Source organism: Pan troglodytes, chromosome 21 (genome assembly GCF_028858775.2).
Source record: "Pan troglodytes isolate AG18354 chromosome 21, NHGRI_mPanTro3-v2.0_pri, whole genome shotgun sequence".
In the NCBI taxonomy this organism is placed as follows: domain Eukaryota; kingdom Metazoa; phylum Chordata; class Mammalia; order Primates; family Hominidae; genus Pan; species Pan troglodytes.
The window spans coordinates 9410533-9428241 of record NC_072419.2 but is presented as its reverse complement, the minus strand read 5'-3'; the positions used below and the strand labels follow the sequence as shown (position 1 = coordinate 9428241).

At 54.1% G+C, this 17709-nt stretch overlaps 1 protein-coding gene across 1 annotated transcript; it reads left to right on the top strand.

Annotated features, from left to right (window-relative positions):
- The first annotated feature begins 9651 nt into the window (after positions 1 to 9651).
- CPXM1 (carboxypeptidase X, M14 family member 1) lies at positions 9652 to 16251 on the top strand. The gene is made up of 14 exons (XM_016937338.4): positions 9652 to 9934; positions 11437 to 11598; positions 11787 to 11896; positions 12033 to 12172; positions 12266 to 12356; positions 12982 to 13132; positions 13230 to 13318; positions 13671 to 13794; positions 13878 to 14074; positions 14160 to 14339; positions 14425 to 14722; positions 14905 to 15044; positions 15679 to 15781; positions 15887 to 16251. The coding sequence occupies exons 1-14, from the start codon at positions 9763 to 9765 to the stop codon at positions 16126 to 16128; spliced, it is 2199 nt and encodes a 732-aa protein (XP_016792827.1). The 5' UTR covers positions 9652 to 9762; the 3' UTR covers positions 16129 to 16251.
- The last annotated feature ends 1458 nt before the right edge of the window (positions 16252 to 17709 follow it).

The following is a 17709-nucleotide window of genomic DNA, read 5'->3' as shown; positions in this document are numbered from 1 at the left end:
CCACAGCACTCCAGCCTGGTGACAGAGCGAGATTTAGTCTCAAAAAAAAAAAAAAAAAAAAAGGTAGAAATTAGCTGAGCGTGGTGACACGTCCCAGATACTTGGGAGGCTGAGGTGGGAGGATCGCTTGAACCCAGGAGTTCCAGACTGCAGTGAGCTGTGATTACACTACTGCACTCCAGCCTAGGCTGTGGGAAAGAGAGTTTCTGGGGTGCCAGTTGAGTTAGTCTTCCCTGTGTGAGACACCCATGGGAAGCCATGCGCGGCCTCTGAGGAGAAAAGTCTCCTTATTGCCTTCATGTCTTTACGCCCGAGAGCAGAACCCCTCAGCGGCATTCCACAGGTTGCTCAGGCATATAACACTCCCTTGAAGCAGTGGAGTATAATCAAACATCTTGGCTCCTCCTGAAACCCACTCCCACCCGTTTCAGTCCCGATAAGTCAAAGATTTGTTTTGTTTTGTTTTTGTTTGAGAAGGAGTCTTGCTCTGTTGCCCAGGCTGGAGGGCAGTGGTGCAATCTTGGCTCACTGCAAGCTCCGCCTCCCGGGTTCACGCCACTCTCCTGCCTCAGCCTCCCGAGTAGCTGGGACGACAGGCGCCCGCCACCACGCCCGGCTAATTTTTTGTATTTTTAGTAGAGACGGGGTTTCACCGTGTTAGCCAGGATGGTCTCGATCTCCTGACCTCGTGATCCACCCACCTCTGCCTCCCAAAGTGCTGGGATTACAGGCGTGAGCCACCGCGCCCGGCCAGTTAAAGATCTTAAGTAGTTTAGACACTCGCCTTTGCTCAAGGAAACTCACAGAAACCGCCACTGCTATACATCTGATCGAATGACCCTCGAGTTCCCCTTCACTGATTAATCCTTTTCCTCATCCCTTCCTCCTCCTCCCATCTGCCCTAAGAACAAAGAGCCTGTAAACAATAAATTGGGCGGAGCCTGAGAGCTCTGGGCCTTGAGCAAGCCTCCGACGCTCCGGTCCCCTGGACCCGCCTTTTAAACGCTTATTCTGTCTCTTTCTAACTCCTTTGTCTCCGCCGGACTCGGGGTAACCGCTAGGCGTTATGGGGCTGTTTTCCCCAACATAGGCAACAGAGCAGGACAGTGTCTCTAAAAAAACAAAACCCAAAACTATATTTTGTACTATTCTGATAAAAATGACTTAGTTACAAAGAACAAATCAACAGATAGTCATGCTGTGGAGATCAGGAATATTCCTTCCCAGGGTAAATGAAAGACCAATTCCCTAACGTCATGTGGATATACGCTTGTGGCTTAAGATAAAATTACCCGTGACAGCATCAAATACCAGGGATAAAACTCAGTCTTCAACACGCATATGTATCTCCTGGGGTTGAATCCTCTGGAGGTCTTGTTAAAAATGCAGATTCTGGTCAAGAGTTCAAGACCAGCCTGGCCAATATGGTGAAACCCTGTCTCTACTAAAAACACAAAAATTAGCTGGGTGTGGTGGTGGACGCCTGTAGTCCCAGCTACTCAGGAGACTGAGGCAGGAGAATTGCTTGAACCCGGGAGGTGGCAGTTTAGTGAGCCGAGATTGGGCCACTGCACTCCAGCCTGGGAGACAGAGTGAGACTCTGTCTCAAAAAAAAAAAATGCATATTCTGATTCGATAGGTCTGGGGCAGAGGTGTTTTTTTTGTTTGTTTGTTTTTTGTTTTTGTTTTTTTTTTTTTTTGACAGAGTCTAGCTCTTTCACCTAGGCTGGAGTGCATGACACCATCCCAGCTCACTGCAACCTCCGCTTCTTGGGTTCGAGCGATTCTCCTGCCTCAGCCTCCTGAATAGCTGGGATTACAGGCGTGCACCACCACATGCAGCTAAGTTTTGTATTTGTAGTAGAGACGGGGTTTCACTGTGTTGGCCAGGTAAGTTTTGTATTTGTATTTGGTCTTGAACTCCTGACCTCAGGTGATCCGCCCGCCTCGGCCTCCCAAAGTTCTGGGATTACAGGCGTGAGCCACTGCACCCGGCCTGTTCTGCATTTCTAACAAGTTCCCAGGGGATGCCACTGCTGCTGGTCTTCAACCACACTTTGTGGAGCAAGGCTCTCAAAGACCTTGATGTATGTAGGAGAGAAAGCTGGGGTAGAGAGTGATGAGGGGAGAACGGGTGTGTGGGGAGATGCTCCCCTGTGCATCCTGGTCCCATGTGAGGCTCCATCAATGCTCACCTACATCACTGGGAGAGCACCTAGCAGGAAATGAGTTCTGCTTTAGCATCCAGGCACAGGACATTAGAGGCACAGGCAGGCAGTAGATTCTACTTCATTATTTGTGCAGCTGGACACAGAGCTTCCTTTCTTTTCCTTGATACTGTTTTATTCCATCTAAGTATGTAGGAGTAAGAGGGCTGTGTTACACTGTTTTCCCCACCTTTAATGCATCTGATCAATCTAGGAGCCTCCTAAGACCCTATATTATCTCACTTTATCATCACAGCAAACCTGGGAGAAGGATATGGTTCCTATTTTACAGATGAGGAAACTAAGTTTCAGGGAGGTGAAACTACTGCCCAAGGATAGCCAAACAAAATACACGTCAGAAGTGGGATGTGAAACGAAGCCTGTATGTCACCAGAGTCACCTATCCTCTCTCCCTCCAACCACCTAACCACACCAGGGAGCTGGCAGGAGATTCCTAGCCCACCCCTTACATTAAAATCCCTTTTAGGCGGGTGCCACTATCCAGTCCTTCTCAATTGCACCTAGTGAGACCACGAAAGGTCTTCTACCTGGCTCCTGGTAGACGAGATCTGGCTATACAGGTACCTGGATGCAAACCTGCCCCTCTGCCCCTGGAGCTATCACCTCCAGATCCTGCTACTTGTACCTTTGCAGCCCCAGGTAGCCAGTGGCAAGGGCCAGGGGTGGCAGCAGGGCTGGGAGTGGAGAAGAGTGTGAGAAGCTGCTGCGGGGCTCAGGAGGCACAGCAGGGAACCAAGGGGCCCTAAGGGTTGCAATAGAGCAGAGGGGCAGGGAGTGCAGAGTGGTGGGAAGGGGGATGGGAGCTGGGTGCAGGAGACATAAGAGGTGGAGCATCCTGGCCACACACGGTGGCTCACACCTGTTATCCCAGCACTTTGGGAGGCCGAGGTGGGCGGATCACGAGGTCAGGAGATCGAGACCATCCTGGCTAACATGGTGAAACCCCGTCTCTACTAAAAACACAAAAAATTAGCCAGGCGAGGTGGTGTGCACCTGTAGTCCCAGCTTCTCGGGAGGCTGAGGCAGGAGAATGGCATGAACCCAGGAGGTGGAGCTTGCAGTGAGCTGAGATCCCGCCACTGCATTCCAGCCTGGGTGACAGAGTGAGACTCGTCTCAAAAAAAAAAAAAAAAAAAAAAAAAAAAAAAAAGAATAAAAGAAAAAAGAGGTGGAGCATCCTGCAGCCCTGGCCCCTAAAAGATTGGTGGGAGACTGCCAGCTGCTCCACCCTGGTCACTTTGGGAACTGGTCTTTCAGTTCATGGCCTGCCATGTCCTCTCCTGCAAATCCTGGCACTGTTGCGGAGGTCCTTTCAGCCCTGCTTTGTCCCCTCTAACCTTGAATATATTATACACACACTTTATGAGAGCTGACGAGGGACCAGGTGCTGTTCTAGGCTCTGAGGTGCAGCTGTGGACATTTGGGTACAAAGTTCTTCTGGCAGGGTACTTACCTCCTGCTGGGGGTGGGGGAACCTGAACAGCCAACACATAAGTAAAGCGAGATCATCTCGGTGTTGAGTGCCTTGAAGACAATAATTTAAACGGGTGGGAGGATAGAGTGTGTAAAGTGAAAAAGTTTGCTTTAGTCAGGGTCGTCAGGGAAAGCCTTTGGGAGCAGGTGATATTGAAAGGAAATCTGACTGAGAAGGCAAATTCCATGCACAAATTAAAAGGCCAGGAGGCCAGTTGGGCTGCCGCGTGGGAGGAGCAGCTAGAATGCCGGAGTGACTGGGGGGATGGGAGCCAGGGGATAGGGAGGCAGATGGAATGGGAAAGGCGTGGGCAGGAAGAACTTGGTCATGAAGACCTTGCAGGTGAACCCACTGGGGCCTTAAGCCTGGAGGAACTTGACACAATTTGCCTACTGTGTGGGGAACGGCTTGGAGGGGGTGTGGGCTTCAGGAGGCTGAGATGTCCTGTTTCTTGTGCCCCCTCCTTTCTTCCCAACCCCCGAGAAACCTGGATGGGTGTGGGGACCAGAGACCTGGAGGTGGCCAGATTGGGCTTTGGCGGGACGCTTAGCAGCCCTCGGGACCTGTTCAGACTGCGGCCTCCCACCTTCGGGAAGCATCGGCGCTGCCCATCTGCCCCTGCCTGGCGTCCAGGGAGTCCCGGCTGTGCAGCGCTTCCCTTGAATGTCTCTCTGTCCTCCCATCCAGTGCCTGGGACCCGGCAGCGCCGTCGAGGCAGGGCGCTGCGAGGCGGGACCCAGTTGCACGTGGGCCCTGTGGGGTCACTCCCTTTCGGGGGTCCTCTAGCTCTTTACCCTGCGCGCGTGGGGCAGACCAGATGCCTGGAGGAGCTCCAGGACCAGTGCCTATGGGGTAGTCCCTGCCGGTGGTGGGCCCCAGTCCCAGACTGCGGCGCGCTATTTCTTTCTGGGGTTCGTGTGAGCGTGGGCTGCCAGAATGGTGCCGACAAGCTGCTTCTGGGTGATTCAAATCATTTATACAGATAGTGCCCCTGCAAAAAACATTTGCGCAGGGCCCCGCTTACGCCAGAGGATTGCGGGCCACTTCTGGGCCTCGCTTCTCGTGGGGATGGGAGCATCTCCCTGGAGAGCCCTTTGCAAAGGCCAAGCGCTGGCCAAAGGCACACCGCTGGACGCGTTTCCTTCCTTCTGGAGAGATGACCAGTAATGCAGGATCCAAAGGGGGTCTTGGAGGGAGGGCGGGAAGGGCATCTCCGGATCTGGGCAGACCCAGGGCTGCCGGCTCCCCGAGGAGAATACGGGTTGGGGGCGAGGAGCTGGAGGGGAGGTCAGGGCGTGCATCAAGCCTTGGCTCCTCCACCCCAGCCCCAGCCCGCGGGCTATCGCTTAGGCTTCTCTCTCCGGGTTATGTAACCCCGGGACGGGACGTGGCAGCCGGGTGAGTGAGCAAAGGAGTAGGGGAGGGAAGGGAAAGGAGAGGAGGGGCGGGGCCGGGGTTGGTGATGGTGGTGGTGGGAAGCGCCGCCGTGCCGCCTCTTCTTGGGCCCCTTGGGTTGTCTTTCTGGAGGATTCCGGGACCAGCCCTCTCCCCAGGCTCCGGGTCGCCCCCTAGCCCCCCGCCGCCTCGTTTTCCCTTCACTCTTTTCCCCCTTCTGTCCCACCCGCCCTGCCAGGGGGCCTCTGGCTCTGGATAGCTTTTCCTCTCCGGTTGTAGTTTCCTTCCCAAAGTTCTCAGCTTTGCTACCTCGCCCAAGTCATTAGCCGCTCTGAGCCTCAGTTTATCAGTTTGTAAAATGAAGTTTGATTGAGCGGCCACGTGTAAAACTCCTGGCATAGTGCATGGTACAAAGTAGATGTCTGCTGCGGGCTAAGGGCCTCGAGGGGCTAAGTGAAATGTTGTGTGCCAGGCTGGGTGTCAGAGCCCCGGGAGCCACAGCCACGAATGGTTGGCTCCCGGGTGGTAAAAGAATTTATCAACAACAGTATAGGTTTGAAAAGTTTTATTAGATGGAAAGAACTCCACAGCAGAGCACAGCGGGACGCTTCAGCAAGAGAGGCCTGAGCTCACTTGCAGGGAACTGAAGGGTAATTTTGACCACATTAGTTTTGTAGGTCATAGTAAATGATTACATTTGTAGACATTTTGGTACCTTGATGACAGCAAAGGTTGCACAATGGATTCCAACATGTGTGCATTCTGGAGATGTATAGAAATTCTAGGGAAAGAAGCCTGGTACCAGATGTGGCTTTAGATAATAGGAAAGTACCATTCTGAGTTCTTCAGATAAGGGGCTTTGCCTCCTGATGGTCTGCTTGCTGGCCACCAGGTGATCCTTGCTCTCCTCATTTTCCCCCTGATAAATATTTTGGGCAAATCTTTGACCCTTTGTATTTCTCCATGCTCATGCCTACTTGTCTGTTAGGATCCCAAGAAAGGGAAAATGGCACCGTGAAGAGGGGTGTCCAGTCTGTCTGGCTACTTCCTGCTGAAAAGCGGCATTGAAAGGATTCCTTTCTTGCTTTCTGTCATGAAGGGAATGAAGGGTCATGATAAACTTGTTCATGGAGGGAAGACCAGATTCCATCAAGAGGCCCCATGAAAATAGAAGTTGCTGCTGCAGGCTGGTATTGGGATTGCATAGTCATCTGTAGGCGGAATCATTGTAAGCTGGAAGATATAAGCATTAAAAGGCAGGAATTACAGGCATGCACCTCCATGCCCACAGATTTTTGTGTTTTTAGTAGAGACAGGGTCTCACCATGTTGGCCAGGCTGGTCTCCAACTCCTGACCTCAGGGGATCCGCCCGCCTCGCCTTGGTCTCCCAAAGTACTAGAATTACAGGTGTGAGCCACCACACCTGGCCCCTGGGGTTTCAATTTGTGTATTTATGCATGGCCTCCACCAGTCTAGCTTGGAAAAGGGCAGGGCTTTCAGATAGTTTCATACATACAAAATTATTATTTCTTTTTATTTTATTTTATTTGAGATGGAATTTCGCTCTTGTTGCCCAGGCTGGAGTGCAGTGGCACAATCTCAACTCACCACAACTTCCGCCTCCAAGGTTCAAACGATTCTCCTGCCTCAGCCTCTGGAGTAACTGGGATTACAGGCATGCACCACCATGCCCAGCTCATTTTGTATTTTTAGTAGAGATGGGGTTTCTCCGTGTTGGCTAGGCTGGTCTCAAACTCCTGACCTCAGGTGACCCACTCGCCTCAGCCTCCCAAAGTGCTGGGATTACAGGTGTGAGCCACCGCGCCCAGCTATTATTTCTTATAATTTAGAAAAATTAACAGGTTTTATTATATATTTTTCATTCCCTCCAACAGAGAAGTTACCATATGATCCTGTCTGCCCCTACCTCTGTTTGGGCCAGAATTGGTGGCCTGGTATTGCCAATAGGTTCTATGTTGGGGACAGCTTCTGCCCAGCTCTGTTATTAGGACTGGGAGCATGAGCTTCATCTGCCCATGCTGAAGATCACACGTGTGATTTTTTGTGTGTGGGAACAGCAGGTAGTTAATACCACAAATACGTCTTGCCAGGTTAAATCAAAGGCGACAGTTAAAGTCCGAAATTCTTGAATGAACTTAGAGGGATCCTGACTAAATGAACCCAACTTGGATTGAATTTGCAAAAGATCAGACATGATCAGAAAAGGGACATGAACTTGGCTTGTTCCCAAATCTTCATTAGCCACCTTAGGGAGAGGCAAAATATTTTGGGGATTTTTCTGAGGACTCTGTACTAGTAGCATATGTGACTCCCCTGAGAGTATGTGAAGGGGAGAAAGTATTTGGGTATGTGGGTGGGAGATTGACTAGGGAATGGAGCAGATGGAGAGGGTGTAGGTGAAGAGTGAGCAGGTTGAGGAGGATGTAATAGGCAACAGGAAGGATCATCTAAGACATCAGAACCGGGAAGGGACGACGTTCCTTGGAAGCATACATGACAATTTGTATGTAATTTTGGGTTTGGATTTGGGGATAAAGCAAAAAAGACCTGAACATATGGGACTTCTGAATCCTTTCCAAGGTTCCGGCAAAAAATCAGTTAAGTTGTAAAGTAACATTGCAATCCCAAGTTTCATTAATTGGCCAAATTGATTGATTAGGGAGCTTGTATTGAACCCAAGCAATATTAGAAAAAAGGATATGTTTTTTAAACTCTTATTTATTTTTTATTTGTATTTTTTGAGACAGAGTCTTGCTCTGCTGCCCAGGCTGGAGTGCTGTGGTGCCATCTTGGCTCACTGCAACCTCCGCCTCCTAGGTTCAAGTGATTCTCTTGCTTCGGCCTCCGGAGTAGCTGGAATTATAGGCGCGCATCACCACGCCCAGCTAACTTTTGTATTTTTTTCTTTCTTTTTTTTTTTTTTTTGAGATGTTGTTTCGCCCTTTTGCCCAGACTGGAGTGAAGTGGCGCCATCTTGGCCCACTGCAACCTCCGCCCCCGGGTACAAGTGATTCTCCTGCCTCAGCCTCCCTAGTAGCTGGGATTATATGTGCCCGCCACATATAATTAGCCCCCTGGCTGATTTTTTTTTTTTTTTTTTTTGTATTTTTAGTAGAGACAGGGTTTCGCCATGTTGGCCAGGCTGATCTCGAACTCCTGACCTCAGGTGATCCATTCGCCTCGGCCTCCCAAAGTGCTAGGATTACAGGTGTGAGTCACTGTGCCCGGCCAAGTTTTGCATTTTTAGTAGACTCCGGGTCTTTAACTCCAGACCTCAGGTGATCTGCCTGCCTTGGCCTCCCAGAGTGCTGGGGTTACAGGCATAAGCCATTGTGCTCAGCCTTATATGCTTATTTTTAAGAGTTTGTGGGTCAAAATGAGACCAATGGGACCATTTTTAAGGAGGCAATCCAAGGGCGAGTTGGATGGAACTGAATTAATTGAACCGAAGTTGGGTTTAGACAAGGAACTACAAGATCCCTGAGGCATCCCTGTGTAGAATTGAGATCCACCGCTTCCAGGACAAGGCTTATGGAGTGTTAAAATGAAAGTGCCCTGCCACTCTGACAGGCAATAGCTCTCTTGTCTTGGCCTTGGGGTAATACTGGGGGATGGCGCTTGGCCAGAAACTGTCAGTTGCCAACGAGAACTCAAGCTGGTTCACTGGCAGTCTGAAAACAGAAAAGAGCCCTGGCCAGTCCCTCACCCCTAAGGGCAAGGACAGCCAGGTATCCCTTCTCTAGGGCTTCAGGATCCCACAGAAGAGCTGCCTCCACCGGGACCGGCAGTTCCCCAAAGAGTAAAGAACCAGACCGTGGAAGGAAACAGAGAGAAAAAGGAAGAGGGAAATCCCAGTGAAGTCCCCGTATGGGCCACCAAGATGCCAGGCGAGGTGTCAGAGCTCCGGAACCGGGAAGTGGTTGGCTCCCGGGTGGTAAAAGAACTTATCAACAACAGTATAGGTCTGAAAAGGGAAGTTTTATTAGACGGAAAGGACGAGGCAGCAGAGCGCAGTAGGCGCTTCAGCAAGAGAGGACTGAGCTCCCTGCGGGGAACTGCAGGGTAATTTGGACCACATTAGTCACTTAGGTCACGGTAAATGGTTACATTTGTCGATATTTTGGTGCCTTGATGTCAGCAAAGTTTGCACAATGGGTCTTAACGTGCACTCATTCCAGGAACGTACAGAAATTCTAGTTACTTATAAATTCTTGGGAAGGAAGCTTGGTACCAGATGTGGCTTTAGACAATAGGGAAGTGTCATTCTGAATTCCTCAGATAAGGGGCTTTGCCTCCTGTTGGTCGACTTGATGGCCACCAGGTGATCTTTGGTCTCTTCAGTGTGGCTTTGCAGACTATAAAGGCGCAGCGCGCCAATGAGGCGGGTTGGCCCCAGACGGCGGAGAGGAAGGGCAGAGTCGGCGGTCCTGAGACTTGGGGCGGCCCCTTGGAGGTCAGCCCCGCTCGCTCCTCCCGGCCCTCTCCTCCTCTCCGAGGTCCGAGGCGGGCAGCGGGCTGTGGGCGGGCAGGAGGCTGCGGAGGGGCGGGGGGCAGGAAGGGGCGGGGGGCTCGGCGCACTCGGCAGGAAGAGACCGACCCGCCACCCGCCGCAGCCCGCGCGCCCCTGGCACTCAATCCCCGCCATGTGGGGGCTCCTGCTCGCCCTGGCCGCCTTCGCGCCGGCCGTCGGCCCGGCTCTGGGGGCGCCCCGGAACTCGGGGCTGGGCCTCGCGCAGCCCGGGACCACCAAGGTCCCAGGCTCGATCCCGGCCCTGCATAGCAGCCCGGCACAGCCGCCGGCGGAGACAGCTAACGGTGAGTTCCCCGACCGACGGTCCGCTCCCCCGCAAGCCGACTGCCCGGCTCTCCTGCCCCGTGGGGCGATCGCTCCCTAACACGCGGGCACACGCACACCCACGCACACTCACACTCATGCACACTCACCCCACACGCACACTCGCACTCACGCGCACACACGCGCGCGCACTCACATTCACACACTCACACGCACACTTGCATTCACACGCGCGCGCATTCACACTCATGCACACACACGCACACTCACACGCGCATGGGCACACACAGTGCGCGCACACACTCACACTCACAGTGCACACACACACATATACACACTCACACTCCCTCAACTCCCTGCTGGGAGCAATGGCTGCTGACTCGGCAGCCCCAGTTCCCTGCCAGACCTAGTCAGCAGTCCCAGGACAGGCGCCAGTGGGATGCTGCCTCTTCCAAGCCCCAAACCTTCCCTTTTCACCAAAGACAAAACAGGCCAGAACTGGCAGGAGGGGAGACAGAGGGGCAAAAGCTCTCAAGGTGCAGAGCAAGACTGCGTAGGAGAGAGTTTGAAGGCGAGGGCTGGAGAGAAAGAACAAAAGGAAAGAAGGGAGAGCCCCTCGCTGAGGCTGCCGGGAGGATGGGGCAGAGCGGGAGAGGAAGGCAGCCCGACCTCCCAGCTTTCCAGATGTGGAATAGGAGAGGAGGAGCGCAAGCGGATGGCACTCAGGGGCTTCTAGAGGAGGCAAGTGGAGGAGGGTCTTGAAGGGTGATGTCCCCGAGTCAGGAGAGTCTGGAGAGAGAGAGAGAGAGAGGGCTGCCAAGAAGGAAGCGGCGGGCAAAGGCACAGGGGCACCAGATGCGGAAATGGGCAGCCTGTTCTGGAGGCAGCTGTGGAGCTTCGATGGGTACCCCCAGCACCTGCCTGGGCAGAGCCTTGTGCTGAAGGGCCGGCGGGCAGGCCCAGCCCTGAAAGCCTCGACACCCAGGCAGACATGGATTCCAGGACAGGCCATCTGAGCCCAGAGAGCAGACACAACAATGGAAGCGGCACAGGGGTTTTGGGGCATGATGCTGAGTCTGGAGCTAAGAAAGCCTCCTTGGAAAGGCATCTGGGCTGAGATGCAAAGGAAGAATGGGAATTAGGTGAAAAAATCAGAGGCGAGGGGTAGCATTACAGGGGAGGGGATAGCTAGTGCAGAGGCCTGGAGGTAAAGTGCCAGACTCAGCTCTTTGGAGCAACCGAACAGTTTCTAGAGGCTGGGTCAGCTCTCCATTGGATTAGAGGTTCAGAGGGGAGGCTGGCCAAGCATGTAGTCACATCAGGGAGGAGAAGGAGGAGCCAAGGAAGTGGCTGGAGAGGCAGGTTGGGGTCAGATTGCAGGCCTTTGATGTCCTGCGAAGGCTGTTAGATCCTGGTGGTGTGGCCTGCTGTGGGCTCACATGTCCTCTTGGGCTGGCAGAGCTTTCCATCCGGGGTTTCACCATTCTTCCTTTCCCCCATGCTGTGCCTCTCGGACCCCAAGGGACCTCAGAACAGCATGTCCGGATTCGAGTCATCAAGAAGAAAAAGGTCATTATGAAGAAGCGGAAGAAGCTAACTCGCCCCACCCCCGTGGTGACTGCCAGGCCCCTTGTGACCCCCACTCCAGCAGGGACCCTCAACCCCGCTGAGAAACAAGAAACAGGTACTTCCTCTCCAGGGGCCCAGCCCAGACTTGCAGCCCCTGGGGCACTTTACCAGCACAGCTCTTGGCCTCATGGGCACCGGCTCGCCCCCTGCTTGCCTAGCACAGGAGCAAGCTTAGGCTCAGCTTCCCACCTGCCCTGGCTGCCCTCCCTCTGGTCCTGTCTCACTGCTCTATCCCCGCCCCAGGCTGTCCTCCTTTGGGTCTGGAGTCCCTGCGAGTTTCAGATAGCCGGCTTGAGGCATCCAGCAGCCAGTCCTTTGGTCTTGGACCACACCGAGGACGGCTCAACATTCAGGTCGGTAATCCTGGCTCGGAGCCATGGTCTCAGGGTGGGGAAGGCAGCCCCTGGGAGCTTCTCTCCTGCCTCCTCTCTGTCCTGGCCTGCCCCACTCTGTCCACCTGGGCCTGACCACCGTGTCCTGTGTCTGCAGTCAGGCCTGGAGGACGGCGATCTATATGATGGAGCCTGGTGTGCTGAGGAGCAGGACACCGATCCATGGTTTCAGGTGGACGCTGGGCACCCCACCCGCTTCTCGGGTGTTATCACACAGGGCAGGAACTCTGTCTGGAGGTGAGGCAGACTAACCCTAGGTCAGGAGGTCACAGAAGGACTGGGGTGGGAGTCCTGGGGGCACCGATGATCTCTCTCCACCTCTCCTGCCAGGTATGACTGGGTCACATCATACAAGGTCCAGTTCAGCAATGACAGTCGGACCTGGTGGGGAAGTAGGAACCACAGCAGTGGGACGGACGCAGTGAGTGGTCCCACTGTGGCTGGGCCCTCCATGCTGGGAGTTGGGCACCCAGTCCAGGCTAGGCTGAGGCTCCTCTGAGGACAAGGAATAGATGCCAGCTTAGGCTTCCCAGGGGGGTGGGGCTTGTTGTCAAGAGGGTGGCACACGGCAGGCACCATTGGGAGCCAGCTGCTTTGGGACATGCCCACATCCTCCCCAGATAATGCCACCACAGGGTGGGTGCTGCTTCACGGTACAGCTTCCTCCTGGCATGCCCCTTCTGGCCCGGGGCCTCTGGTCCACATCACTTCTTGCCTTCTCGTGGTTCTGACTTCCGCGTCTCCTGGACCTCTTTTTACGGCAGGCTACAATGTGGAGTCCTGGCCAGCTCTAGGATTGGCTTCCCCCGAGTCATGTGGCCAAACTGGTCTAATGAACTGTGTCCAATCCAGAGAGCAAGGCTGCCTAGGGCTGCCCATTGGCAGGGGCTGTGGGCCGGGGTCTGTGTTTGATGCACAGTGCAAGTCTCTAGCTGAGCCCACTAGGGTGGGGAGACAGTGAGCTTGGAGGCCTGAGCTCCTTCCCTGGGTCCTGGGCCAGGCTTCTGGGGTTTGAGCAGCCACAACAGAGAACTTGCTGCCCCCAGGTATTTCCTGCCAATTCAGACCCAGAAACTCCAGTGCTGAACCTCCTGCCGGAGCCCCAGGTGGCCCGCTTCATTCGCCTGCTGCCCCAGACCTGGCTCCAGGGAGGCGCGCCTTGCCTCCGGGCAGAGATCCTGGCCTGCCCAGTCTCAGGTGGGCAGTCAGGCCAGGGTTGGTTGGGCAGGGCTTGGATGCAGGGTGCATCCTTCACTGTGGACACACCCTTTACCATAAACTCAACCTCCACCAGACCCCAATGACCTATTCCTTGAGGCCCCTGCGTCGGGATCCTCTGACCCTCTAGACTTTCAGCATCACAATTACAAGGCCATGAGGAAGGTCAGATATAACCCCTATGACCTGGGAAGGAGGGCCCACCCATCTCAGGTCCCCTTCCCACCTTCCCACTGGGGCACAACCTGCTGTGACTGCGCTTGTATGCCCCTGCTGCCTCCTGATGTCTCAGCCTTCTCTCCTGTGGACCCCTAAGCTCCATCCCACTTTCCCTTATTATGGTGCCCCCACCGGTCCTGCCCCTTCCTCCCGGCTCTGCTGCCACTTCCCTCCTGTACCATGATGGGATGCCCCCTCTGTGTGGGCCATCGCTGACTTTTTAAGTCCATGGCACATGTGATCTGCCCCTGGGTGTACCCCTCCCATGCCTCATGCCACGCTACACTCTGCCCACCAGCTGATGAAGCAGGTACAAGAGCAATGCCCCAACATCACCCGCATCTACAGCATTGGGAAGAGCTACCAGGGCCTGAAGCTGTATGTGATGGAAATGTCGGACCAGCCTGGGGAGCATGAGCTGGGTACTGGCATGGGGAGTGGGGAGAGGTAGGCACAGGGCAGGGCCCCAGGCATGAACCCGCTGCAAGCCCCCATGTGTCCCCAGGGGAGCCTGAGGTGCGCTACGTGGCTGGCATGCATGGGAACGAGGCCCTGGGGCGGGAGTTGCTTCTGCTCCTGATGCAGTTCCTGTGCCATGAGTTCCTGCGAGGGAACCCACGGGTGACCCGGCTGCTCTCTGAGATGCGCATTCACCTGCTGCCCTCCATGAACCCTGATGGCTATGAGATCGCCTACCACCGGGTAGGCCACCCAGCATGAGGGCCACTCTGTCCTTCTGCCCTGGTGGCTGGACCTGCTCGACTTGAACAAGCCCCTTGCCCGGCAGGGTTCAGAGCTGGTAGGCTGGGCTGAGGGCCGCTGGAACAACCAGAGCATCGATCTTAACCATAATTTTGCTGACCTCAACACACCACTGTGGGAAGCACAGGACGATGGGAAGGTGCCCCACATCGTCCCCAACCATCACCTGCCATTGCCCACTTACTACACCCTGCCCAATGCCACCGTGAGTATTTTGAGGGCGGCAGTGGAGGTCTGTGGGGGGCGGACCTTGTCTCTGTCTCCTGCCCCTCCTGACCTGCCCCATCCAGGTGGCTCCTGAAACGCGGGCAGTAATCAAGTGGATGAAGCGGATCCCCTTTGTGCTAAGTGCCAACCTCCACGGGGGTGAGCTCGTGGTGTCCTACCCATTCGACATGACTCGCACCCCGTGGGCTGCCCGCGAGCTCACGCCCACACCAGATGATGCTGTGTTTCGCTGGCTCAGCACTGTCTATGCTGGCAGTAATCTGGCCATGCAGGACACCAGCCGCCGACCCTGCCACAGCCAGGACTTCTCCGTGCACGGCAACATCATCAACGGGGCTGACTGGCACACGGTCCCCGGGAGTATGTGCCTGAGGGTGGAGTTAGCCCTGGCCCCGTAACCCCCGCCCTGATAAGACAGCCTGCGGTTGCGTACAGTGCTGGCGTCTGTTCCCACTCTGAAGTGTCCCTCAGAGAAGGGAGGGTAGCGGGAGGATGGGACTGCATCCTGCCTGCTTAGGCACCAGTGTCTGTGGTCCCCTTAGGCATGAATGACTTCAGCTACCTACACACCAACTGCTTTGAGGTCACTGTGGAGCTGTCCTGTGACAAGTTCCCTCACGAGAATGAACTGCCCCAGGAGTGGGAGAACAACAAAGATGCCCTCCTCACCTACCTGGAGCAGGTCGGATCTGCGTCCCGGCCCCCAGCCTGCCTGAATCACTCCTGCTGTCCATTTAGGCTACAGCTCCTACCAGGGGTTCTTCTAAGGTCCAGCTGAGCATTCAGACTCACAAGATGCCATGGGCCATGCTTCGTATCAGATTGTCTTGGAAGCACACAGGACAGGAAGTGCAGTTTGCTGGCAGCGTGGCATCGTGTTAGAGCCGGTGGGAGGAGCCTCCATTGCAGTCTAGGTGGTGGTCCGTGGCGCTGCCCCAGAGCTATCCTCAGGAGAGACTCACGTGAGGCAGGTGCAGGAGCTGTCCTGGCATAGAAGCTTCATGTTCTGTGGAGCTCATAACCCTTGTAATAGCTCCATAAGCAGAGCTTCCAAAGGGTCTACCAAAGACAAGCCCAATAACCTGGGAAAGCCCAAGGATAGATAAGCCTTCCTACCAGGTATTTATCATTTTCTTAGTCCAGATGTGATTTGTCAATCAAGATTTCTTTTTTTTTTTTCCAGAAGTAGTGTCACCTAGGAACATAGTAGACCTACCACTTTGCTCAGGTTTGCAGGGCAACAGAGCCAGCAAGTTAGCTAAACAGGACGTTATCCTGCCGAAGGGGAAGGGCTCTGATAACCTCTTCCCACACAGGTGCGCATGGGCATTGCAGGAGTGGTGAGGGACAAGGACACGGAGCTTGGGATTGCTGACGCTGTCATTGCCGTGGATGGGATTAACCATGATGTGACCACGGGTGTGTTTGACCGGGAGGGGAAGGGAAGGGGCTGGAGGGCTGGAGGCTCGGGAAGAAGCAGAAGATCATTAATTGGGTCCTGATCGTGCCCTTCACTCTCCTCAGCGTGGGGCGGGGATTATTGGCGTCTGCTGACCCCAGGGGACTACATGGTGACTGCCAGTGCCGAGGGCTACCATTCAGTGACACGGAACTGTCGGGTCACCTTTGAAGAGGGCCCCTTCCCCTGCAATTTCGTGCTCACCAAGACTCCCAAACAGAGGCTGCGCGAGCTGCTGGCAGCTGGGGCCAAGGTGCCCCCGGACCTTCGCAGGCGCCTGGAGCGGCTAAGGGGACAGAAGGATTGATACCTGCGGTTTAAGAGCCCTAGGGCAGGCTGGACCTGTCAAGACGGGCAGGGGAAGAGTAGAGAGGGAGGGACAAAGTGAGGGAAAGGCGCTCAGCGCTCATTAAAGCTACCGGGCCCCTTAGCTCATCTTCGTGTTGTCTCTGTGCCCCAGGTCCTCCCCCGGGGGCGGGCCTCGGCCCAGCCCTCAGTTCCTATTCTGCACACTTGCACACTCTCATCATTTGGCTTCTGGACACATTGTGTGAAAAGAGGATCCCACCTGGGCTCTTCTTGAACCAAGGGCCTGGCAGAGCAACTCATTTCTTCTGATCAGCTTCTGCTACAGGTACCATTACACTGCTGCCAGGCATTCTGTAAGCGCCTGCTCATTGCCAGGTGTGCAAGGAATCAGAATCAGCAGTGCCTGCACTCAAAGTCCTGGGGCTCCTAGTCAAGGGAAAGGACAGTTCGGTACATTGTGAGACATGCTAGGGTGGAGGCCAGGTGCCGTGAGAGTGCAGGGGAGCTGCACACATGAAATAACAGCACTGCACATCAACAGGACTGGGGCAGTCAAGGATGCAATAGAAGTAGTGGCTCTAGAAGTTCAGGCGGGAGGTGGGCAGGGTGTGGAGTATGGACAGGGATGGCTCCAAGGAGGAGGGTCAGCCAAAGGTGGGTCAGCTGAGAACATTTGAATTTGCTTCAGCCATTCTCAGAGTATTGATAACTGATAGGCTTTGCTGAGTTTCTATCAGACTGAAGGGGAAGTTGTGTATCAGTCTGTGTCTTGCCAGGTAAACAACCCATTCTAGGCATTTAAAGTGGAGGGAAATTTAATGCTGGAAATTGGATAGGAAGGTGTTGGAAGAGCTGGATGAGGCCGGGTGTGGTGGCTCACGCCTGTAATCCCAGCACTTTGGGAGGCCAAGACGGGTGGATCACCTGAGGTCAGGAGTTTGAGACCAGCCTGGCTGACATGGTGAAACCTCATCTCTACCAAAACTACAAAAATTAGCTGGGCGTGGTGGCGCTTGCCTGTAGCCTCAGCTACTCAGGAGGCTGAGGCATGAGAATTCCTTGAACCCAGGAGGCGGAGGTTGCAGCGAGCTGAGATGGTGCCATTGCATTCAAGCCTGGACAACAGAGCAAGACTGTCTCAAAACAAAACAAAACAAACAAACAAAAAGGTGTTGGTGATGATGTGGAGAAATCAAAACATTTGTGCATTGCTAGAATGTAAAACATTGCATCTGCGGTGGGAAACAGTTCAGTAATTCCTCAAAAAGTTAAACACAGAATTACAATATGAACCAGCAATTTCACTTCTCAATATTCTTCCAAAGAATTGAAAGCAGTGACTCAAAGAGATACTCGTACACCAAGTGCTCACAGCAGCATTATTCACAATATCCAAAAGGTGAAAACAACCCATGTGTTCAAACGGATGAATGAATACACAAAATGTGGTATACACACAAAATAGAATATTACTCAGCCATAAAAAGGAATAAAATTCTGACACAAGCAGCTACAGCAAGGATGAACTTTGCAAATATTATGCTAAGAGAAATAAGCCAGACACAAAAGGACAAATATA